This window comes from Emys orbicularis, chromosome 4 (genome assembly GCF_028017835.1).
Source record: "Emys orbicularis isolate rEmyOrb1 chromosome 4, rEmyOrb1.hap1, whole genome shotgun sequence".
Classification (NCBI taxonomy): Eukaryota; Metazoa; Chordata; order Testudines; family Emydidae; genus Emys; species Emys orbicularis.
The window spans coordinates 145,897,828-145,922,411 of record NC_088686.1 but is presented as its reverse complement, the minus strand read 5'-3'; the positions used below and the strand labels follow the sequence as shown (position 1 = coordinate 145,922,411).

The 24,584-nt window shown below is 46.6% G+C and overlaps 1 protein-coding gene across 1 annotated transcript in view; it reads left to right on the top strand.

The window, feature by feature from the left end:
• PLXNA2 (plexin A2) overlaps positions 1-24,584 on the top strand; it is a 282,077-nt gene that overhangs the window by 151,995 nt on the left and 105,498 nt on the right. The window contains exons 4-6 of the mRNA XM_065404089.1: positions 16,224-16,324; positions 22,996-23,119; positions 23,787-23,940. Of these exons, the coding sequence (XP_065260161.1) occupies positions 16,224-16,324; positions 22,996-23,119; positions 23,787-23,940 (379 nt within the window). The remainder of the gene's footprint in view (positions 1-16,223; positions 16,325-22,995; positions 23,120-23,786; positions 23,941-24,584) is intronic.

Below are 24,584 nucleotides of genomic sequence, written 5' to 3'. Positions count from 1 at the left end.
TGTTCCCCTTTTATCTTTATTAATTAGTCCCTCTGAGGCTTGGGACTAATCAGTGTCACACAACGGAGGAGTCTTATTGTCTGAGGGGCCACGTCAGAGTGTGTGGTCTTGCTGTGCAACTTGCCAGTTGTTGCAGTGTTCTAGGAAAGCCACTTCAAATAAAAGCAATAATGCAATCTGAGGGATGCTGTCATATTTGATATCCAGCCATTTCAGGGGGGAGGAGAGTGAAGAAAGGACCTCCCTGTTCCATTTCCAGGCCATCTGTTTTAACCCTGCCCTTCCACCAGTAGTGGAACACAGCCTTGTGCCTATTCCCTTAAAATACTATTCCCTTAAGGGCCCAATATTGCAAGGTGCCAAGCACCCTGAATTCACATTTGCATCAACAGGATTGAAGGCATTTACTGTATTAGGAAACGAACGAGAAGGACAGCCTTTGGCTGCAGTCCTGAAACGAACTCTGCGCAGGGGAAGGATTCGACTCAGACGGAGCTCACTACAGGATTGGGGGCATAGTCAGAAAAGTGACTCTGTAAAGGTAGCATCATAGGCATCCACATTTATTTTCCCTCCATCGTCCTGATTCGCCTCTCGCCTTCATTTAATGTAAATGGAGAGTAACTCAATTGAAACACCGTCTTGGGCACCAACTAAGATACGTTCTCTTCCCCACCCCCTCCCCCCCGATTGTGCCCAGTGTAGTGTCTGGGGCCACCGTGGAGGTCCATTTATCCAAGATTTGAGATATATAACTGCAGTACTAATCACTGATCAAATGAGCATGACACTCTATCCGCAGAACCGCACACAGGCAAATCGCCCCTTTGCATTTTTGTTTTGTTTTGTTTTGGGGGTGTTTTGCAGTCGAGGACAGTAATTTTAGGGCATTGTGTAAAATAAACACACACAACAAACACAATTTCAGAATTAAAAGCCAAAGTGCTTATTCTTAGCACTGGAATTGTTTGTGGTGTGGTCTGGTCTGTTTTTATTTTTTCCCCTTGGGGGGGTATTGTAACTTGCTACATTATAAGCCGAACAAAGGAGGGAAGTTGTTATGCAGGAGTTTGGGAATCTGTAATCAGCTGTCTCCGTTTAAAAAAATTACACCTAGTTGCCAGATACTTCTAGAAGTGCTGGGTTGTGTCGTGCTGCCTTCTCCTAAAGAAGGGATGCAGCACCTGTGATTTGGGGAGAAAAGCCTAGAATACAAGGAGAGAGGTCTGGTTCATGTGGTCACAAGGGCTGGTGGTTTTCAAGATGAGAATAGATGTAGATTTACTTTGACACGATTTTGTCATTGTTTGCTGAGATCCCAGTTTTAGCATCTCATTCCTAGTTATTAGCTTCTCTGCGTGTCTCTCCCTCTTTCTTTCTTTGTCAATAAATATACTTTATTTGGTCCAATAAATTTGGTCACTGGACCCTATTCACTGCTGGTGTAATGACACAAGAGTCAGCCCAGGACTGGTCTTTATCGGGGGGGGGGGGAGGGAAGGCACATACGACTACTTATATGGCAGTGTCTCTGGCAAACCCAGTGTACTGTAAGGGAGATTTCAACACTCGAGTTAAGCAGCCGTAGTGATGTTGGGGGTGGTGTTTATAGAGGCTATATATGTATGTAGTGTACACAATCTGTGGTCAGACTTGTCATAATTATGATAAATGTTATTTTTTTTCTGCGTTCACTGACTCCAGAAATGTGTGGAAATTAATTGGTGAAAATACTTTGTCTGATTATTTTTTAACCGAATACAAAAAGATGCATCCTAACGTCATGTGTGTCACATCTATGAACTTCCACTGCCTAGCTTCAGGCTTCTGAGTACCAGCTGCCACATGGATGTGATGCATGGTTGTTCTGTTCTACCGAGGATCAGCTTTCCAGCTGCAGACTTCTGTGTACAGCACTGGGGGACGCACTGATGCCGCCAGCCCATTTTCTATCCGTGATCATCACACACACACTCATGCTGGCTTGCAGTGGGCTAACCTTTGTCAGCTGGTGGCCATGAGAATGGCTGACTGTGCACCGTCTGAAATGTTCAAAATACTGTGTGTGACGTTTTCACGTTTCTAGTGTGGTTGCAAAGAGAAGATCTGTAGGTTGGTGGTGGGAAGGAAGTTTTCCTATTCTCTGTAGGACGTGTGTTGTGTGTACAACTGAACCCATGAAAGGGCTCCCATGGTGCTGAGCTACAGCCTGAGTGGGGTTGCTGGACTAGACAGATCTAATGGGCCCAAGGCAGTATGGCAAGAGGCAGGACACCAGATTAGATGGGCCCAATGGTCAGATACACTACGGCAGCACTTTAGCTGCAATGACTAGTGGCACGATCACAGCCCACCCGGAACAGTGGGAGGCAGGGAATTCGTGGCAATGCAACGCAGGTGGTACCCTTTGTCTGTACCACATCCTGCCCTCTGAAGCCTGTGAGCCTCAGGACTGCTTGCCCGGGGCAGTGGAGGAGCTGGCAGGTTGAATAGATGGAGTGTCGGGTGAATGATTGTGAGCAGCTCTTATTTCATATGAAAACTAATTTTTCCTCCTCTAGGTTTACATGAGCATATATTTCCCCTGGGAATGGGAAAAAGAGCTTCCCATAGTATCTTGTTATTCCGGCACATCTTGCTCTGACACCTCACACAGATCTAATGATTAACTTGAGTTGTGGTAAACCACAGGAAGCTATTTGTGCTCTGTCTGCCATGACAGGGTCCACCCCAAACCTGAGCCCTGCCAGCTGGGGCCTTGGTTTGATGGGAGAACCTTTGGTTTGAGACTAGTAGGATTGAAAGCCAGATTTAAAGGCGTGTTTTGGGATCTGTATTATTCTGTCTCTATCCCTTGCTTTCCCAAGAGATGCTCCATTCTGTTTTTCAGGCCCTCTCCGGGGAGTCTGGCAGGGCTATGTTAAGGGCAGCAATAAGGTATTTTATTGCATCTGGGAGACCAAGGTGCAGTATCCATAGGAGAGAGACAGATACACACGGAGAAGTTTTGCCACTACTAGTTGCGGAAGCTATGCTGGCAAGGCAAGGGTACTTAAATACAGCTCTTCCTGGAAAGGTGGTAATATAGTTCCTCTGGCCAGAAAAGGTTTGTCTACACTGCAGTTAAAAACCCTCAGCTGGCTCGTGCCAGCTGACTCAGGCTAAGGGGCTGTTGAATTGCACTGTAGGCATTCGGGCTTGCCCGCCTGAACGCTGGGACCCTCCTACCTTGCAGGGTCCTAGAGCCCAGGCGACCCCCAAATGTCTACACTGCAATCAAATGGCCCCTTAGCCCGAGACAGCTGGGGTGGGCTGTCCACAGGTTTTTACTTGCAGTGTAGACATACCCAAAGAGACTATGGGCTTGTCTAGACAAGCTTTTAATGCACAGCAAGCTGAGGTGTAAATCTACAGCACACTAGCCTGCCATGCACTAACGGGTCATGTGGACCCTCCTGCCGGGCACTAGAAGTTCTGGAGTGCATTTTGATCTGTTCCTTTTTCAAACCACAGTAGATGAAAGTGCACTACAGAACTTCTAGTGTGCAGTGGCAAGGTCCCCGCAGCCGGCTAGTGCACTGTATAGTTTATAACCCAGCTTGCTGAGCACTAACTGTGCATTTGGACAAGCCCAGAGACTCATCAGAAAGATTGCATGGACCAGAGTTTTAGGGACACTCCTTCTGCACTCTCCTGCTAACGCTGTAATTGAATAATCTCTTTGTAGTCATGGAAACGTCTGTAAATATGGCCTCCGCTCCCACCTCCTAGCTTCCCCTCCAAAAATTGCAGCTGCTGATTCAATTTCTGTCAACCTTTCAGATTGTTTGGGTAACATTTTCTCCGCTAAGCTGGGGAGGAGTCGGGGAGAAAGGGTTTTATTTTCTAATGGCTGCTTTCTCTTATCTGTCAGTGCAGCCCCCGCCTCATCTGTCCCCTTCCTGGGCACATGCACTTCTATCAGTTACAGTGAAACACACTGCGGTGCTGGTGCCTTAGAACTGTACGTTCTCAAACGCTGTTGCCTAATACACATGGGGAAAGTGAGTGCGCACATGTGACCGTGTGACTGCCTCAACAAAACATGCTGTTAAAGTGCAAAAGCAGCCAACCACAAGTGCCGATAGGCAGTTACATGTGAAAAATACCTACTTGTGGACACAAATGTGTGGTTTGCACATGCGCTCATGTTTGTACTCACAAGTAAATGTTTTTCACATGGTTGTACGTGTTGGCATGTGCAGTTAGCTGTTTTGTGCACACATCTGTATGTTTTTGAGTATTATTTGTCTGTTATTCAGATGGGGACAGCATAAGAGGCTGGATGGGTAGATGTTTGCCTTGCAAAGTCAGCTTTGAAAAGGGAGGGGTATTTGGATGGCCTCCTGGATGGGACTCTCTTACCACATACTAATTGTCTACTGAAGCTAAAAGGCTAAAAGGCTTGCCCTTCCAAGATGGGACCCCTAGTCTTAGGAGAGGGGTTGTACAGAAGCACGTAGTGGGTTTAAAATATCCAGGCATTACTATGAGTTTTAGCTCATGCGCTCTTCAACTAGTGGAGCCTTTAAGAATAGGCTGCATGAGCGCTGATTCTGGCTCTGAAATGCTGCACCTTTGGCAGGGTTTGGCAGCTGTGCCAGGCTCTTGTTGCGCTTGTCTGTTCCAAAGTAACAAAGCACCAGAGCTGCTGGTGGAAGAGCCGTCCAGAAGGCTTGGCATGTCATGTAGAGCAGGTTCCTTCACAAGGGCTCATCCATTGGAGAGCTCGCTTTGCATCTCATCCATTATGTAAAGGATGCATTAAAAATAGCTGTGTAGTTCCTGCGGACGTTGGCACACATGCTCAGGAGCCAGGACGAGGCACAGATGGTTCCTTGCAGTGACTTTGTGTGGTCTCCCTGGCTTTCCTTTCAGGAAAGTAGTGGCGGATTTAGAATCTTTTCATGAAGGACCGGAGCAAACAATCAGTTCTTGCCTTTTAAGATGATTTTGAATAAGCATCCTGCAGCAGGTGCTTGTGTGGCTTTGTGCATACTTTGACAGTCACCCTTTGGAGAAACAGACCTCTCTGTGTGAGAGTCACCTTTCCACTTTGCCCTCTGGATTTTTCCACTGGGGCTTGAGTCAGTTCAATTCTCTTCTCCATCCATAATGCTTTTCCCTGGAGTTCACCAAACAAAGGGTTAATTTTGTGGCAGTTTTTTTCCTGTTTCTGACATCTTCTCCTGCTTTCCAGATCCTCCCCACTGGGCTGCAAACCAGGCAGGATACATAGCTGCAAACCAGGCAGGATGGGTGTGAAAGTGAGAGAATTGTAAGGAGTGCTCTAAAGACCCTAGTTCAGTACTACAAATGGAGAGGTCTAAAACCCCTGGGGTGCTGCAGGTTTGGTCTGGGGGTGCTTTGGTCCACCCCACAAGAGCGCCCACTACTGGAATAGCTGGCTGTGCTCCAAGTCAAAACGAGGTGCAGTGGGGCAGTTAGAAGAGAATCTGCTCTCCCTTTGACTAGCCCTGACCATTGCTGATGGGCCCCTCGCTTTCCTGAACATTAAGATACAATTAAACTTTTGTTTGCTCTCTAGAACCCATATGCTGATATTCACAACGAGGGATGTGAGGGACGGAAGGAGACTTATTAAATCACATCCCCAAGAAAGATTGTTTCCTGCAGTGTGTTTGTGAGTGCTTTGTCCAGTCTCATTTTAAAATGGCCCAGGTGCTGATTTTTCTAGTGCTTACCGTGGGAGTCTAATCCACAGTGTAACAGACCACACTGTAGGGACATTTCTCCCGCTATCCTGTCTAAATGTTCCCTTTTCACTTGCCTCTCATTTGTCCTAGTTATTGCCCTATATACCACACTAAGTAGCTTCTTCCTTCCTTCCTTCCTTGAAGTTTGTGTGATTGTTGTCAGTTTTACATGGGGGGGGTGTTCTGCATTAAAAATCAGCATTATTTGGGCCTGATCCACAAAATTCAGCTCTGGATCTGAATTCTCCCAAAGTTTAAGGCTCATGGGACCCAAGGTTTTAGTTCTGGACCATCTTTAAAATGAGGAACACAATGTACTTCTCAGCCCGATATGGTGACCAAGCTTTTTGCTTGGCCTTAGAAAAATATATCCCAGAGAGCCTCAATATTTGAGCAGGGCTGGGGAAAAGGAGACAGCAGCAAAAGCATCAAAGAAAAAGTTTGTCAAACTTTTCACAAATACTGGGGGAAAGTTTGGTTTGTTCTTTATTTTCCCCCAGCTTCATCCCATGCTGGCACCCTGGACCTAGTGAGAGTTCTTCCCATTTTTTTGTTTTGTTTTATGATTCCTGCTGGAGCCATGGCTATGTTTTTATGAATGAAGGGGGGAAAAAATCTCATTGAAAAGTTCATCAACTTTCGGCTCCTACTCACTCAATGATAGATAGCTTTAATTACATTGAATTACTCAGCATCTCCACAGCACTCCCCAAAGTCATTAAAAATAGATTTTCTGTTTGAACTTCACTACCCGCAATGGGTCTCCAGGCAATACGCCATACTTATGGGATGCCCCATGGGCTGGCTCCTAGTCAGAGAGGTCAGCTGCTTGAGTTGGTAGCAGTCATAAAATGCGGAAACTTCTACTATATTTATTTATTTATTCATTCATTTATTTATTGGAGCCAGACTGTTTTATTTATTTTTAAGGTTCTTGTGGAATGGGGGAGGGGTGTTTAAGAGGATTTGGAAAGTCTCCATTTTTTATTTTTTTATTTTGTTACAGGTCAGACAGTCAAGGAAAGCAGTAATGAGTCTTTTATCATTTAATTACTGGGAACGAGGTTCATAATTAGGGAAGTGAAAAACTCAACGCCAAAGCTGCTGTGTCAAGTAAAGGAGCACAAGCAGTAAAGGGAGGGTAGGGCGCGCTGTTGTACTGAGACTCCCGTTGGAAAAGGAGAGAAAAAACGCCAGGTGAGCGTTGGCTTCTTAGCTATTGTCCTTAATACATCTGATTGTGGTGTGGTGCTTAATGTTTGTAGCACTTGCACACACTGATCCATCCTCCCCGCACCCATGTGGGGTGGGTATTAACCCCGTTTTATCAACGGGAGGGAAATGACTGATGGAGAAACTAAAGCCTGTGGCTAAGTCCTGCAGTGGGAGTTGAACTATCTCCCTCACACAGCCTCACTGGAGTCAGCAGACTTCTGCGTGGGGCTCAGCAACCCACCTTTGTGCAAGAAGTTGGGGCATCATGGTCTACAGTTGTAGGATCAGGTTCTAAATTTGGAAAACTGGCGGCCAATTCTAGGTGCCTTCATTTTATTGGGGCGCCCAGCTTCAGGCACCTCAGGCCTCGTTTTCAAGTCAGTTGGCGTGAGGACAAATACTCAGTACCTTTGGAAAATCAGCCCAAGTGGTCTCAAGGCACCCAGAATTAGTCTCCATTTCTAAAAATGTAAGCCTGTTTCTGTCGAAGACCATCGCTAAAAGAGCATAACTCTCTGAGGTGAGGCCTATCGTCAACAGCTCCACTCCTCAGGCACAACGGAAATTTCCACTGTCAGGGTAAAGCTCACCAGCGCAGGAGACAACCTGTCCGAGACCGCGGAACAAACTCCGCCAGGGGCTAAGGCCCATCCTAAACCTCCCCACCTTCTGCTCTCAGGGCCAGGCACACTGGGCCTGCCACATAGAGCAGCGTGGGCATTTAAAAAACAAAACCCTACCGAAACCAACCATTACTCTGCGCACACAATTCTGCTCTTGGGGAGAGGATGTGAGAGAGAATAAACCACATGTGACAGATGTTAGGAAGGCGATCAGATATTACAGTGATACGGTGACTTGCTCAAGGTGAGGTTGGATGGGCTACGTGGACTCTCATGCTGTTTGGGCCTGAGTTTCACGGGTGCTGAGTAGCTACAGCTCCCAGTAACTTCAGCTGGTGTTTTGGTGCTCAAGTTTATCTTCCTTTCTTTCCCCTCCCCAGTGATAAGTTCTCTGGGTCTGTGGCACCGCTCAGTACACACAATGCAGCTCATATAAGGGAGCTCTGTCTCTTTACCCTGCTCTTCCCTCCTTCTGTTCTTTCCACTGGCTCATTGTGGACAGGTGCCAGTCAATCAGCCTCTTCACCACTATGTGAAATGAACAGCTTTGGACTTCATTAGTTCTGCTGTGTCTGGTTACGGCTAGAAACGCCTTTCATTCCTCGCTCGTGCCACCTGTGGCCATAAAATCTGAAGAAGCCGTTCTTTTGATGCCTGCATTCCTGCCCCCCTCTCTGCGTTCGCTGCGGAGAAGAGCTGCTTGTTGTGTGAGCTCCCACTTTGCCCCCGAACCTGTCAGCCCGTCTCTGTCAAAGAGTGACTGGTCCGCATGCAGGGACAGGTGGAAGTGGATGTGCTAATAAGCATACTTGGAGGCTAGGGGAGGCACAGCAGTGCAGCTCCTTTGCTCCAATTGTCAGAAAACAATCTCTGTGTTGAAATGATATTTGACCACCATGGACACAGGCAGTTATGCTTCTAAAAATGATGCTTTCACTGAGTGTCAATAGCTAGCACTGTGATCCGCCGAGGAGGAGGCATTTCCATACTTATGTTCCATCAGTCACTTGCTCTCATGTGTGTTTTTCTCTTTCCTTTTTCCATTCTCTCCTTTTCATTCCTTCTGATTTTCCCATTTGCGCACTCTCTCTTTCTCTCTCTCCTGCCTTTTCTCTGCATCTATTTTTATCTTTTAGACAATGCCTTCTGTCTTTCTTTTCTGTCTTTCAGTGATCCCTGGCCGAGATGGAGGGAAAACAAACTAATCAACTTCAAGGCATTCTCTCCCAGCCCCTGCCAATTTGGGAAACAAGAGCAGGCCCAGAAATCAAACCTTCATCTCTTGCAAAGCATTGCTATTTCCAGCTGGGCCGGTCCGTTTTATATGACTGATGTTCCTGCTTTCTTTCAGTTTTTGCCAGGCTGTTGCTATCCTTTCATGGCAGTGTGAATTACATTCATTTGAATCCTTCATTTTTCTGTCTGATCTCATTGTTTCTTTGTTTTGTTTTTTAAATCAACTCCGATCCATGTTGTTTCTCCCTCAGCGTGCAGACAGCTACATGGCTGAAACATGGTGTTCCTTATCTTCTCTCCCTAATGCGGCATTTCATGCGCACAAACACTTCGGTTTCGTAATGATAATTACCCTGGCAGAGAACATTTTGAAAACAATTAAAACACAAGCAAGTATTTCCACCCGACTTTTGTAAGGAGCAAGGGAATCCCCGTGCTTCTGAGAGGGAAATAAGCTTTCAGAGCCGTGTGTGATGACATAGTTAGAGCCCTGCAAATCCACGGAGATCCGCTTTATATCCCCAGTCGTGGATGGGGTTGTGAGTATCTGCGGACCATTTTTTGCGGATCGGATGCAGATACTAATTTTGTATCCACGCAGAGCTCTAGAGATAGGGGTACATGATAATGCCTGCTGTTAATGAGAGTTCGGTGCTTTTACTCACCAAACTCTGGACATTCTACATACAGTCCATTGGAATCCTTAGTACACCTCTACCTCGATATAATGCTGTCCTCGGGAGCCAAAAAATCTTACCGCGTTATAGGTGAAACCGCGTTATATTGAACTTGATTTGATCCACCGGAGTGTGCAGCCCCCCCCCCCCCCCCCCCCGAGCACTGCTTTACCGCGTTATATCCTAATTCGTGTTATATCGGGTCGCGTTATATCGAGGTAGAGGTGTATTTGGATTTCAGATTACAAGGATAGTGGATTATGTGTTATAATTGTGAGAGCTGGGCAAATATATGATGGGGCAAGTGTTGCAAAAAAACATTCCTCCAATATTCTCTCAAATGTTTAAATGACTTTGCTTCATCTGTGTTCACAATCCTGTTGTGTTTTCTTTCTGTGAATGTCTCTTTGGATATTTCATCATATTTCATCAGTTTCGGGCTTGAACATTTGTTTGCAAGGAGTGATTTTAAAGCTGTGTGGTGGAGTACAAATAGGAAATTCACTCCAGAAGTGTATATGCACTCTTCCAATTAGGGAACAGAAACAATAACAGGTGACTTATTGGCGTGATCATAGTGAACCAATGCAGGCGGAAGAGTTTGCTGAGATCTCTTTCTGAAGGATATACTTCAGTCAGACACAAGTTGTGGGGTGTAATGCAGGGATGACTGGCTGAACTTCTATAGCTTGTGTTGTGCAGGTCAGGCTACATGGTCCCATCTGACCTATGAACTATTCAAAACTAGTACATAATTTGAAAAGATTTATCGAATAATTTTGAATAGTAAATACATTTGCTGGCATTCATATTTACTCACGGATGTTCCACAAGCAGAAAAAGAGGCAAAATTCATGACATAAATTATTTGTACAATTGCTACTGTAATAATTATTGCTATTGGCATTTATTATTTCTATAGCACTGTAAGAGTACACACCACTTTACAAATGTGAAAAGGAGCCTAATCTAAATTTATTGTAGATTCATAAGAGCAGGTCCTGTAAAACAGTATTGGCCTAGGTTGGCTAGCCCCTTTAAGGGGAATCGGAGCCCATTTTACCACTGCAAAATGAAACAAAAAAGAAAGAAAGGAAAAATTTCCCCCCTTGCATGTTATTCCATGACAACTGGTTTAATTAAGCACCACATGATGTCAGCAGCAGCCATGTCAATGACTGATGGGAATTCCGAGAATAAAATTAAACAGCATCAGGAGAACAAATGCTCAGAGCCCCGGTGAAGAGGGGGAGAAGGTTAGGGCTCATCTTCAGTACAAGTTATGTCGATATAACTTACGACGTCGCTCAGGGGTGTGAGTAAGCCACCCCGCTGAGCGACATAAGTTACACCGACATAAGCGCTGGTGTGGACAGCGCTGTCGATGGGAGAGCTTCTCCCGCCAACGGAGCTCCTGCCACTCATGGAGGTGGTTTTATTATGCGGACAGGAGAGCTCTCTCCCGTTGGCATAGAGCGTCTTCACCAGATGCGCTGCGTCAACGCATCTGCATCAGTACAGCTGTGCCGCTGTAGCACTTCTGGTGTAGACTAGCACCTTTAGAATCATGAAGCCACCTGACTTTCCATCTTCACAGGTACTCAGAAACTCCCCAGTGTGGGGAACAGAAGCCTGGTCATGGAGGCAACTGTTCTCTCGCGCACATGGGCCTATGTTCCCCTCTGCTCCAGTGCTGACCAAGCACTAGACAACCTTTCACAGCAGCTCCCATGTTGCCATCAGGAGACTTGGATGTTTGCAGCGAACGTTGTCCCATCCTGGCATCCTGAACGAGAGAGGGAGGCAGATTCCAACTTTGGGATAAGATTCAATTCTTAGTTTCCTGGTCAGTTTCATGGCTCTGGAAGTCCCGTTCTCTCTCCCTGCCCTTTGTTTGGGAGGCTGAAAAGAAAGCATTTATTTTAACTGCTTGGTTACAGCCAGTGCACACTCTGTTGCCTTGAATTTTCACCAGGCTTCCTTGTGTGTCACAAGAAAATTCTATCAAATGGCAATTTTTGCCTCTAAAACATACAGAAATTCAGAATAGGCATATTTAATCTATTAGTGGTGATGGGGACCTTAGAAGTACCTGGATAACCACAACGGGTGTGGTGTCCTCTGACAGTAGGGCTGAACTTCGGAATGTTGCAGACAGCGTAGGGGTGAGGGGGTATGTCTGTCTGATTGTGTGTGTATGTGTGAGAGAGAGAGAAAGAGATGGGTACTCATCTATTTGTGCTATAGTAGCAGTTACTGGCCCTGTGAGATCAGGGCCCCATTGTGCTAGTAGCTGTACAGACACCTAACGAGAGAGAGCCCCTTACAGACTAGGTTGACCGGACAGACAAATGATGAGAGAGAGAGAACATCATTATTGCCGTTTTACAGATGGGGAGCTGAGGCGCAGAGAGGAAGAGACTTGGACAGACAGAGCGTATGGTAGAGCCAGGGACTGAACCCAGACCTCCTGTGTCCTTATCACACCCTCCGATTGTTTCCTTTTCCTACATCACCCTTCTCCATGTGTAAGTTTGTCCCTTGCACGCCCTTGGGATCCCGAATGGGTGCATGTTGTGCACAGCTTTGCCTCTTACAAACGGCGTGTACCTTCCACCACGGTTTACATCACCACTGAATTTGACCCAAAAGGCCTCCATAATTGCTGCACTGGCTAATTCCAGGCCGAAACGGCTCCGTAGTGTTCTGGCACAACATAAATTTTATAGATATAATAATTTTTTTAAAGCTGTTAAGTAGGGCCCAGGAAACAAGAAGAAAAGCAGCCCTATTGGTTTCATGTTTAGAGAGGAACTGGGTTCTCACTATATCAACAACATTTGGCGTGAAAGTGGCCTTTGTTCAGAGAGACACTGCTTCCTTTCAGCCCCTGACTTCCCAGCTGCTGAGAGCGAGGCCGTGTTTTGACAGACAGAGCGAATGTAATGCAGACAGTTGTTTTAATTTCAGCCAGTTGCAGAAATCACTCACAAGGAGCCAGAAACCCAAGGAAAGAGGCCGCACACTTGGCTTTAGTTATCTCTGCACAAGGGCTCTGTTTGGATGGCAGAGCGGAAGGGAGCCCATTGGTTAGTGTAACGGATACACCAGAGCCCGGCAGAGAGCGATTGCCATGGGAGAGGTGAACTGGAACAGGAATCAGAAATGTTCTTCTCCCGCCTACTTGAGCATGCAGCGTTTTAAACATAAAAGATCCTTTTTCTGTTCACTTTCATTTCTACCATAGGGGCTCCTTTTCCCTTGAATATTTGCCTTTCAATCTTTTTTTCTTCTTTTTATTACAAGCCAAAATCTGAAGCCAAGAGCTGGTGGGGGGGATGTTGTTTTTTGGGGGGTAGGGGGAGCGTAGAGGGGTAGGTGTGGTGGTGGATTTTAGTATTTATTTCAAGTTGTGAAATGCCTCACTCTGACACTCAGACTGGCACAGACATTAAAAATTACAACCAAGAATACACATCCTCCATGGACATGAACTCTCTGGGCCTGATTCACCATTTTGTTACTCCAGTTATGTGCTGCTGTGACTCTAATGACATCAGTGGAACTTGCACTGGTGTAACACTGAAGTTACATAGTGGTGAATCTGGTACACAGAACATGGTTCTCCCCTGCCCTGTACCTTGTGTCACCATATAGCCCTGTGCAAAATCAGCATAAAATGCTGCCAACTCAGAATTCTGTATTCGATTACACTGGCTGTTTGCACCGGTGTCCGTGACTGCACAAGGTGCAGAGCAGGTGAGAAACAGACATATAGACTTTTACCAAACCCATTGCTTAATATCTAAATAACTAATAGTACTTGAGGCATCCTGCCTATTGGGGGCAGGTACAGAGTGGGCTGGGACAGTCACCTCCAAGGAGGAGATGGTGTGTTACGACACAGTATGGTCTCTTCCTGGGTTCATTTGTATGGTCTCCTGGGAAGGGAAGGTTTGGCAGTGTTACATTAAAATATGGCCGCCTCTTCGGTGGAGGGGACGGGGCTTCATGAGGGTGTAATTCTGCTTCCCAACTCAGTCAAAACCTTATGACTTATACAGGCTTTGTGTCACTGTGGATTGCTGACCTGCTGAAGTCTGACTTGCCAGTCCCAGCTTGCAAGCAGTACCTCCAAGATTTGTTTCTGTGAGCCATATGGAAGCCAGCAGTCTACGTCCTGTCCTGGACCATCCCAGCACATGTTTACGCCTCCAAACAAGTGTGCGCGTGGGGGCGGTTTTGGGACTGGTTCCTTGGACTAGAACTCTGCCTTCCGGCTGCCAAAGAGAGCATTTGCCGGTGCGTTAGCAGACAGATTTCACTAACACAAACCAGCAAGAGCCTCTGATGTGCTCACCCCAGACTGCTGTGCAATCTGTCTGCACAGGCTAAGCCCCGATCACCCCCTCCGCTAGGCCTCTTTGCCAGGCAAGCTTGACTGTATGTTGCTATTTATTGTAAATGGGACATTTGTGTGTCTGCTGTTGATACAACATGATAGGTAGTAATAATAATTATTATTATTATTATGTATTAACAAAAACATTTACACATCATCTTTCACCCCAACGGATCCCACAGCACTTCATAGACTGCATATAAGATTTTTTTAAAATGTATAGATGAGTCTCACTCAGGGCCGGCTCCAGGCACCAGCTCAACAAGCAGGTGCTTGAGGCGGCCAAGGGAGAGGGGCGGCACCTGTGGCAATTCGGGGGCGGCAGGTCCCTCACTCCCTTTAGGAGCGAAGGACCTGCCGCTGAACTGCCGCCGCCGATCCTGGCTTTTTTTTTTTTTTTTTTTTTGCTTGGGGCGGCAGAAATGCTGGAGCCGGCCCTGGTCTCACTTCATATGAATTGTCATATTGGATTTGACCGGAGGTCCGTCTAGTCCAATATACTGTCTTTGATAGTGGTTATCACAGTAAGCAATGATGGGATCACCTGCCCCAGGGAATGTCTCCTTCTCGCCCTGTTCGTTAGCGATTAGGATGCAGGAGGGCTTATGTCCCTTCCCAAACTTTTGTTAGTTTGATTTTGAGACTGGATATTCTGGTGATCCAGATAAATGTCCAGTCCTTGTGCTGAATCCTGCTAAGTTCTTGCCCTCAATGCTGTCTTGTGACAATGAGTCCGCTGCTGAAACACACCTTCTTCTGGGGTGGAATGCGATAGCTATTGAACTCGACGCAGAAGCCCATACGATGGCTTTAGGACAGGAAGTGGAGAGAAATACCTCATCTCGTTGAAACTGCAGGAAGGGGATTAAAAGAGGCAAAGCATAATTGCCCAGATTGGAATCTGGCGATGACACTGGGGTTAAAGCCCTCGTCTTGTAGGCAGTATTTCAGGGGGAGTTAATTATGACAAGTGGGTCAGGACCTTGTAACATCTCACCAGTGTAAATGTACCTTTTCTGTTCATGAAGGTTACTGTGTGAAGTTATTTGCTGATGGCCAGATTCCTGGTGATTTTGTAAATCCCTGGCGACAGAGGCATTCCCTCTTCATTTTCTTTTCTCTCCTGCCCCTGTGAGACAGGCCAGGCAGCCCCATTGTCTGGTTTTGAGAAACTTTTACTCCCTTATCTGAAGATGTCTTGTCAGTGATCCTGAGAAATGGAATTGTGACTGCACAGGGTTACAGCCACTTGTTTTAATATGGCTTGTCCTGCTATGTATTGAGAGTACTTTACTGAGGATCCGAGAGTAACCGTCTGTTCTTGCCCGGAGATTCTCATGGAATCCAGATGTGCTCATAGGAAGCTCTCCAAGGCTGAAATTCACCCCTGTATCGAGGGCCATTAGGAGGCCTATGAAACAATGAAGTCTAGGATTTATCCCCTTGGATCAGACTACTGGCCCTTCAGGGCCAGTATGGACCCATACCTGATCCTGCTAAAGGAGATGAAGACCCTTATAATACATCTCACCAATTTTCAGTGCTGTATAACAGGGAATAATTCCTTCCTAATCTCTGTAGCTACCAGCCTAGGGATGGAAGCTTGAAATTTGATCAATTTTATCTTAACCATGCATCACTGAAAACGTTATTATGGGGCCCAAAATTCAATTACAGTATTTGAAGGGTGAAAGCAAAGCAAAACCAAAATGGCAGTATTTGCTCTTCAAACGTGCACTGCCGTTCCCTATCCTCTTGGGGAATTTTATTTCCTCCTAACCTTCCTGCTAAGAACTTTTCCCGCAGCCCTGTGTGAAACACAGGGTACATCTACACTGCACCTGGGAGCGTGCTTCCAACTGCAAGTGAACAGACACATGCTAGGTCTGCACAAGCTAGCACACTAAAAATAGCATTATGGCCTCTGCAGCAGGGGCTGCACCTCGGGCTAGCTGTCGCGTACGTACCTGTACGTTTCTGTAGGAAGAAAAACTGAGAGTCACTTTCTCTAACATGTTAGAACAGGGTACTGGGTTCTGTTCTCAGCTCTGCCACTGACTTGCTGTGCAACCTTGGGCAATCTACTGAGCACCTCTGAGCTTTGGTGTCCTTGTCTGTAAAACGGGTATAATGTTTCATAGTATTGATTTACCCCACAAGGATTTTTTTAGTCTTTAATTAAAGTTTGTGAATCGCTTTGCAGTCCTCAGAGAAAAGCCCCTATAAAAGGGCCCATTGCTGCTGTTTTGTTTGTTCGTTGTGAAGACGAGGGGAGTGAAAATGCAATGAACATGTTTGTTTACTTCCTTTCTAGGTGTCCAGGGTTCCTGTTGAATCCTGTGAGCAATACACAACCTGTGGGGAATGTCTGAGCTCAGGGGACCCTCACTGTGGCTGGTGCACTCTTCACCACATGTAAGTCCATCATTAGCCATTTGATTTGAACTTATGGGTTTATTGCAAGAGAAGCCTTAAAAGCCTGAACTCTTCTTGTATGTGGATATTAAAAAACAAACAAACAAAAAAACGAATACAGTACCAGCCTTTTACAATCGCTCTTTTCCTACAGGGGAATTCCTTGCACTGCAGGGTGAATGCTACTGAATATCACGGAAGTCCTGTTAAAAATGAAAATATACTCCCTAGATTTAGGAGATGGGGAATAAATCCAGCATGTGAAGTGAATGTCAAAGAGCATGAAACCACGTGAACTGAAACTCATGGGAATGGAAGCCCACTAGTTTCACACAGCCTTGTTATTTACCCAAATCCCTAATTGTTCCAAATTGGAGGGAGTTTTTAATAGTGGGGTGGACTATATGACCTTATTGACATCAGGAAGGTTTCACCTGTGCACCTGAGCAGAGGATTTGGCTCTTTACCGGTGGCAAGGGGAGACTATTTAACTACTACTTTGGAATGTCAGAAAACGGAATGCTTCAGGCAGTGGGCCAAACCCAGCAAAGCAATGAAACTGTGGGTTAGGCTGGGGCACTGTGCTAGGTTTGAGACCAGCAGCTCTAACTCATGTCAGTGGAGACAAAGGAAATAAAGATTTTTCCGGGGCGCTTCAGGAAACTGGGTCTCTGAATTCGGGCGGTGTTTGTGCACTCTCTCTGCGACAATAGTGTTCACTTGCTAAAGCAGAAGGGGGACCCGGCGTGCGCACTTGGGGGGAGAAACCTGGAGCACAATGGTAGAAAGGCATCGAAAGCCTTCTGGCTCCGTGCCAGCCAGCAAAGCGCTCCCATTAAATGGGTGGAAATTGGGGCGGAGGCAGAGGGACAGAGTTCAGGGACCGACACAATAGCACTTGGCCACACGCCGAAGCAGCAGGTGTTAGGAGGGCGCGAGAAGGAGAGCAGTAAAGGCTTATATACAAAATCTGGACTGGATTAGAGACCTGTATGCACGGGGGTATCTGCACTCCCACAACCTGGGGAACCGTGTGTTTAATTTCAGTTGCCGCATTCAGGGAAACTTTACGAGAATAACCAGTAGTCACAGGGCCTGATGCTCTGCTACCTTGCTGCTACCTAGACCTGTGCAGAACAAGTGTGAGACACTATCATTCTGGTTTGGTAGCACTCAGCACTCCCTATGCCTGGGTGTAAATGAATGCACAGCAGTGAAGAATTTAGCGCTCTTGGATCAAATTCCTGAAACGGTCTTAGCTTGTCTATTTTTCCTCCTTCTTCATTGCTTCTCCCTTTAAGACCAGACTGCCCAACCCCTCATTGACTCTGTCCATTGTTGGCGATATCACAGGACCTACAAATCTTTGAAATCAGTCCTATGGAGTGGTTATAGCATTCTGGGTGCTCCACAGTGTTACCAGACAGGACCAGGATGTGTTGCGGGGGACCTTAATAAGCAGGGGGACTTCCCAGTCAGTTTGTTCTCTGTCTAGTTGCTGCTTAAGCTATGGCTCTTTTTGTTTATACCCTCCCACTACAAGTCTCACTTTGTCTGGTGATTAGAGCTGGAAGGTGAAAGGATCACTATGTCCTTTGCTAATACTAATTAATTAAGTCTCACAACCCACCAGGGAGGGGAAGGTAAGGATTGTTATCCTCATTTTGCAGAGAAGAAAAGTAGGGCATGAAGAGATGAAGAGACTTCGTTTCTGCCCCCCTGTGGCTGTCGTGACTATGTCGATTGTAAGCATTTTGGGGCTGTCTCTCACTGCATGTACAGCACCTCGCACAATGGGACCTTGATCTCAGTTTGAGCCTCCAGGTGCTACTGAATACAAACGATGATGATGACTTGCTCAAGGTCACACAAAACATCAGTGGCAGGACAGGCAAAACCCAGGAGTTCATGTTCCCAGTCCCCCTTCTTGAACCATTAAATGACTTTCCCTTGCCCAACATAGGGACTGGTAGCTTGTAAGAAGAGAACTCAGGCCAGGGGCATGGAGTGTTGTGCATACAGAGGTAAGATAAAAGGGGAGCAGAGCAGGAAGGTTGGGGGAGCCAGACCATGCATTGAGGTACAGGGCTAAATCTGGCCAATAGCCTGCAGTACGCAGGCCACTACAACACCTTCTTCCCTGCTGTTATTTTCTGACCCTTCCTTGGAGTTTCTCTGCCTTCCCACTGCCTGCGCAGAGCAATGATCATTTTTTAGCCCCTGTCTGAAGCTGTAAATAATTTAGTTTATCTTGCTGTTACTGAAGCCGCTGGTGTGTTTGTATTTCATTTGTCATCTCTGTCCTCTAATTTTTACATTTCACTCCTGCCAGATGGGCCAGCTGCTTCTGTGTTTGGTGGGGAGGTCACAGGTCAGGATGTGCTGCTCACGCTGCATTCACAGAGGGCTGACAAAAAGAGACACTAAAGAGGGGGTTTAGGGGGCTGGGGAAATTGAAACTGAGATAGAGGCAGAGTGCTGAGGGAGAGAGAAAATAAAGCCCTTGTGACAGTAAAGTGGCCATCAGGGATACCTGAGCCAGTTCAGATACAGTAAGAACCAACTGAGAGCCTTGGCCCAGGATTCCAACCAAACCGCTTTTCCCACCTTTTTTCTATTTTGAGTCTGCTTCTGCACTTCTGGGTCCTGGATGGTGAGACAAATACCAAAACAGCTGCAGAAGTTCTTTGTCATAACGCTGTATTCCTGGCTCAGCCAGAAGCAGGGAAGGTGAGCTGGGGATCCTATGAAACAGTTTATCCATGTGGAATTTATGGACAGTTTTGCAGACTCGGGATGCTCGGATCAGAATCTGAACTTGTGGGTGCTTAGCCAGAACTTTGAGTGATTACCAAGGCAACTAAAGCTTTTGGATCTTGAAATCATAACAGTGTCATGAATTGGTATGCGAGTGAAAGACAGACAGACACAGACACCACTGACCTCTGCTGGATGGAGTCAGGAGTGTGTGTCATAGGCTCTGTACTGCCCCTTTTAGTGCAGGAGGATCTCAGTTGTATCCACTGTTGCCATAAAACTCTAAGTGACTAGGAGGATCTGAGTTCTCTCCCTACTGCTGTCTTCAATTTCTGAGTGACTACAGCGTATTATTATTGTTGTTGTTTATTATTTAATATTACTATTGCAGTTGTGCCTAGAGGTCCCAGTCAGGGATTGGTGCCCCTTTGTTCTTGGCACTGTGCACGTGTAAATTTATAATCTAAGTGTAATGATGCCCCTGGTTAAATCGTCCGTGGGGATTAAACCCATGATCTCTGGATCTAAAAGCAGGAGCTGCTTGTGTTTGGGCTAAAGGGTCAGATCTATTAGGTCACACAGAAGCAGAACCACAATTCTCTATATTCCATCTAGAGGACGACAAGGGGAGATGCCTTTACATACATTCACCTGCACAAGCCCATGAGACAGAGGAACAAAAATCAAAGCCAAAAGGGTGAAATGAGCTGAACTAACAGCTTCTGCATCCACTTAATCCCCTGCAGAGGTTTTGGGAGGCAGGTTGGGGTAGGGATGGAAGAAGCAAGGGGAAGACCTGGAATTTAATATTGGACTAGAAGAGATTGTGTTCTGGGCAAACATACAGTGGAGGCGTACTGGGGATTAGCTGAGTCTGATTTCACATTGTAGTTCATAAGTAAGCATTTCAATGCAGGTTTTCGCCTTTACCGATTGTTCGTTACATTACGGTAGCACCCAAAACATGTCAGGGTACATCTGTGCATCCCACGGCAACACGTCTCACAGCCCAGGTTGTCAGACTCAGGCTCACAGGACTCATGCTGCAGTGCCAAAAACAGCTGGGTAGATATTGTGGCTGTGAAGCCCATCCCCGTCTCTTAGGCTTCAGAGTCTGAGCTGCAGCCCAAGCCCGAATGTCTACGCAGCTATGAGGAGCGCCATAGCATGAGCCTGAATGTGTAGACTGGGGCTCTAAAATTTGCTACTGCAGACTGGCGCTTGCTGGGTAGCCATACCCTTAGGCACTGCAGGGCTGAATAGGAAGACAACCTCTGGCCCGAAGACCTTTTAGGCTGCCAATTAATTGTGGTGTTAATTTTTCTATGGACCGATTGTCAGCACCACGGCACAGGCCACTAACATTTGAGCTCAGGGTGTAAATCCATTAGCTGGTAGCAGTAGCAGGGTAGGGGACTTCCCACTGGAGAAGGACACAGCACACACTGTCTTGCACCTTGATTTAAGAAGCCTTCCAGGAGTCCGGGACATAACATGAGATTCCAAAAATCCCTACAAGAAATGGCCAAGGGAAAAGTATGTTTCCTTTTGCTGGATCCCTTGGTTCACCACCATCCAAAAGAATGAGCAACCTGCCTCATGTACAGTATTCCCAAGATCCAGCTTGGGGTGTGATCTCCATTCATTCTCTTTTACTTTATAATCAAGACAGAGAGGTTAATTTTTTACTACTCCTCCTCCAGCAATTCTGCTCTTTGGGAGGTAGGCAGAGGCCTCAAGGAGATTGAGTATCCTTGGTCCAGTGGAATTTGCAACCTGCAAGGCTCTCTCTATATGCTGCTCTCTGCAAGTATGTTATTGTCTACAGACCTATTTATCTCTGTTAGGGCTGTTGCCATAAATAGTATGATAAAAAAGAGCCATTCCAGTGAGTCAATGAGATAAAGGCTCCAGTCAAGAGCTCACTTTCAAGCTATCTTACAGATTCACTTAAACCTCAATAATTCTTTTCTTTAGCAGCATTCATATTTAGATCCATTATTATATTCCAAAAAAGGGAAAGTGGGGGAGGGGGAGGAGGACAGCTACATCAATTGTCAGGTATGGAAAGGGAAAGTGGGAACCTCAGTGCTTTTCTTATTCAGAAGCAAACAGCCTTTCAGCAATGAAGATAGCTCCCTTTTTATGTTTGAGTCCCTATTTTGCCAGGCTCTTGTCACCTCATTTAGGAGAGGTTTGGCACGGGGAGATTAAGACTCTTTGTGGAACAGTCAGTGTGTCTGCTAATGTAGATGTTTACCTAAGATTGCGCCCAGCCCTGCCACAAGGAAAACAAAACCGCCAAACCTGCTTTTGTGTTGAGTATTCCTTCCACTGACTCCAGTCCTAAGTGGGAGAAGAGCACTCACTTTACTGCTTAAAGTAACAAATACATTCAAATGGGTGCTTAGAAAAGCACATGAATGGGGGTCTCAGGCGACTGGTAATGGCATTCGGAGGTTAACAGTAAGTGAAAGTTGATATCATTTGATGACTGTTCGTTGACACCAATAAAATTCAATATATGCCAGCCACTACTATATAGTGGAATCTGAAAGACTGCTTTCCCTGTATACCATAGGATAGAAGAGCACTGTACTACTTCTCTGATACCACTATGCAGGGACAGCTGGTAATGCTTACTTTAATGGTAATTGCTCTGTGTAAAATAAGTTGCTGAGTCTCTATCCAGTTCCTAGTGAACAGGTGTCCACATCACCATAGTTGGCTGTAGTTGGCCCCTTTATATTAGCTTATGTAACCGCAATTATACGGATGGTCATAAAATTATCCAGCCTCTGACTCGCTACCCTTCTGTGTTTGTACAGTGCCTAGCACAATGGGGCCCCAATCTGGATTGGTCCCTAAGCACTGCCATAATAAACGTGCGTTATAGCTGCAGGGAGGGTCACAGCTTGACTTCGCATACTGCAGGGTAGCATTTTCAGTCCTCTGTTTTGTTGAATGGCTCCTTAATTTCCAATCATGGGGCAGAGTCGTGAGGTGGGAACTGATTAGCCCTTTTTACTTCACCTCTCCTGATTCAGAGAGCAGCTCTGATTGTGAATCAGAATTTCAGTCCACACTGAGGTTCTCCTCAGTGAAATGGCTTTGGTGATGAGCACGCAGCACGGCACACTCCAGGAGCAGCACTCATCATTCAGCTTGGCACACTTAATGGTTTCTTTGCGAGGCGGAAGGAGGGTGGGGAGAGTCAGGGAGATTCGGGCATGACAACTGAACTTAACTCTAGTGTCTCCAGCCTCGGGATAAGAAATTACAGCTTCCAGCACTTCAAGACCCTTGGCTTTGTAAGAGAAGATTTATTAGCTGCGTGTTTTTCTTTTAATTAAAGTGCAGGTGCTGTCTTGTTAATGCCTTTTATTGCTTTCTATTTAAGGTAGCCTGTGGATTGTGAGTTTGTTGCTGACAGAAATGAGGAGCTCAGAGTGCTGATCTGAGCCAGATATAGTGGGTCTGGTTTTCAGAAATGCTGAGTTCCCACAGATCCACCTGAAGTCCGTGGGAGCTGTGGGTGCTCAACACTGCTAAAATCAGGCACAGTTTGGGTAGGACTGTGCACGTCTCCTAGCAGCACCCAATGGTCTTTTCATCCCCGGGCTCTTTGCTCTTCCCTACCCCAAATGTGTCTGCTAGTGCATTTCTGTTCTGATCTGCAGCCTCTGCACCTGCTATACTGGCCCTGGAATCTGTGCACAGAGCTCTGTCGATGCACCTCAGTCCTGGTCATTATTATCCCCTGTTGCTGCACTTATCCAGCCAATGCTGGGCTCCGCTCCGACAGCTCTGCTGCTGCACCACAGTCCTGACCAACAGTGGCACTCCCTGCTGTTTGACAGACAGAGATAAGTTCATCAGGTGTCCCTTTGCACTGACACTTGTGTGTATATCAGGTGCTCCCGGAAGGACAAGTGCGAGCGAGCAGATGAGCCGTACCGATTTGCAGCCAGCATCAACCAGTGTATGAGTGTCACCGTGCAGCCCAGCAGCATCTCTGTGTCTGAGCACAGCCTTCCGGTAGGTACAGGTGGCAGGCGATTCTGTGCGCAGGCCCTCAGTCCCATGGGCCAGGGTAGCTCAGTTGTGACAGACAGTGCTCCAGACACACAGGCTCAGAATCATAATGACAGCCATTTTTTTTCTCTACAGATACTTTCCCATGAACATGGAGTTCAGGTTCATGAAGGGGTTGGTAAGGGAAGGGAGTCAGAGGTCACACAGACACCCACATTCCCAAATCCGGCCCCAGTGCTCACATTTTCACTGAGCAACTGCCAGCCTCCGTTAAACATTGAAGGAAAAGTTTCTCTTTTCCCTGCCATTACTTGTCCCTCTGGGAGGATCTAGCTGCCCATAGGCTCCCAGCTGTTCCTTTCTAAGCGGCTGCACACCCTCCCCACCCAGAACACCTGCCACCCTTTTCCCAGGGACTGGCTAAAGAGGGGACTGTATGGCCATCATATATGAGTGGAGAAAAAAATTGCAACACTGTCCACCTTTCCTCCTCTGGTTACAGTGAAAGGAGTGGCTGCGTGCTACATGTCTGGTCTTTTTCTCTGCGTAGGGTTGATGCTCCACAGAGAAGCAGCAGGTGCTGAAAATCTAAAGGGAACTCTGGGTAGTTCTGACAGCTAATGGGATCTTGGTTGTATTTTTTTTTTTCTCTCCTTTTCCCTTGTTCCAGCTCAGCCTGCTGGTGAGTGATGCTCCAGACCTGTCAGCTGGAATTACCTGTTTGTTTGGAAACCTCACTGAGGTGGAAGGCCAAGTTTCCGGCAGCCAGGTTGTCTGCGTTTCACCGGCCCCTAAAGATGTCCCCGCCATTCCTGTGGACCAAGGTGAGCTGATTTCATGATTGGAGTATTGCCTGGTGGCCTTGCGTTTCGCCTGTGTATTCACCTTATGGGGGAGAGGAGCCAGCGAGTGCCGAGCAGGTCTAGATCTAGCTGCCAGGCAGAGCAGAGCAGACCACAGCTGGGCTGTATATCAATCCTGCCTGAACCCCGGTGATGCTGTGCGGGATGACAAACCATCCAGGAATGGGGTCGGAGGTGGCTATCCGGTAACAACCCAGATCCTCAGGATATAGGCTGTGCCCAAGAAACCCCAATAACTGGTGAATCTTCAAGCCAGCTACCTTGTCTCTCATCCCACCAGGGAACTCACCCTTCATGCTAGGCAGATGTGGGAGGTGAAAGTGTGGGGGTTGCTGCACTCAGGCCTGACTCAGTCGCTGTGAGTAGGTGGATGAGGTTTCTATTTTTTGGTTTTGATCTTTGGGTTGTTTCTTCATTAATGTCACTGCTGTCATATTCCCCCTCTCCCTCTCTCCAGAACCAGAATGCTACTTGTTTTAAACTCATTTTCTCCTTGGCGCGCTTCCAGGTGTCATCTGTGCTTTCCTGCTGATATTTTCCTATATGTAAAATGTTATGTTGAATTTGAGTGCTCATGAAAGTTAGGGGCTTGGAGAGAGCTAGGA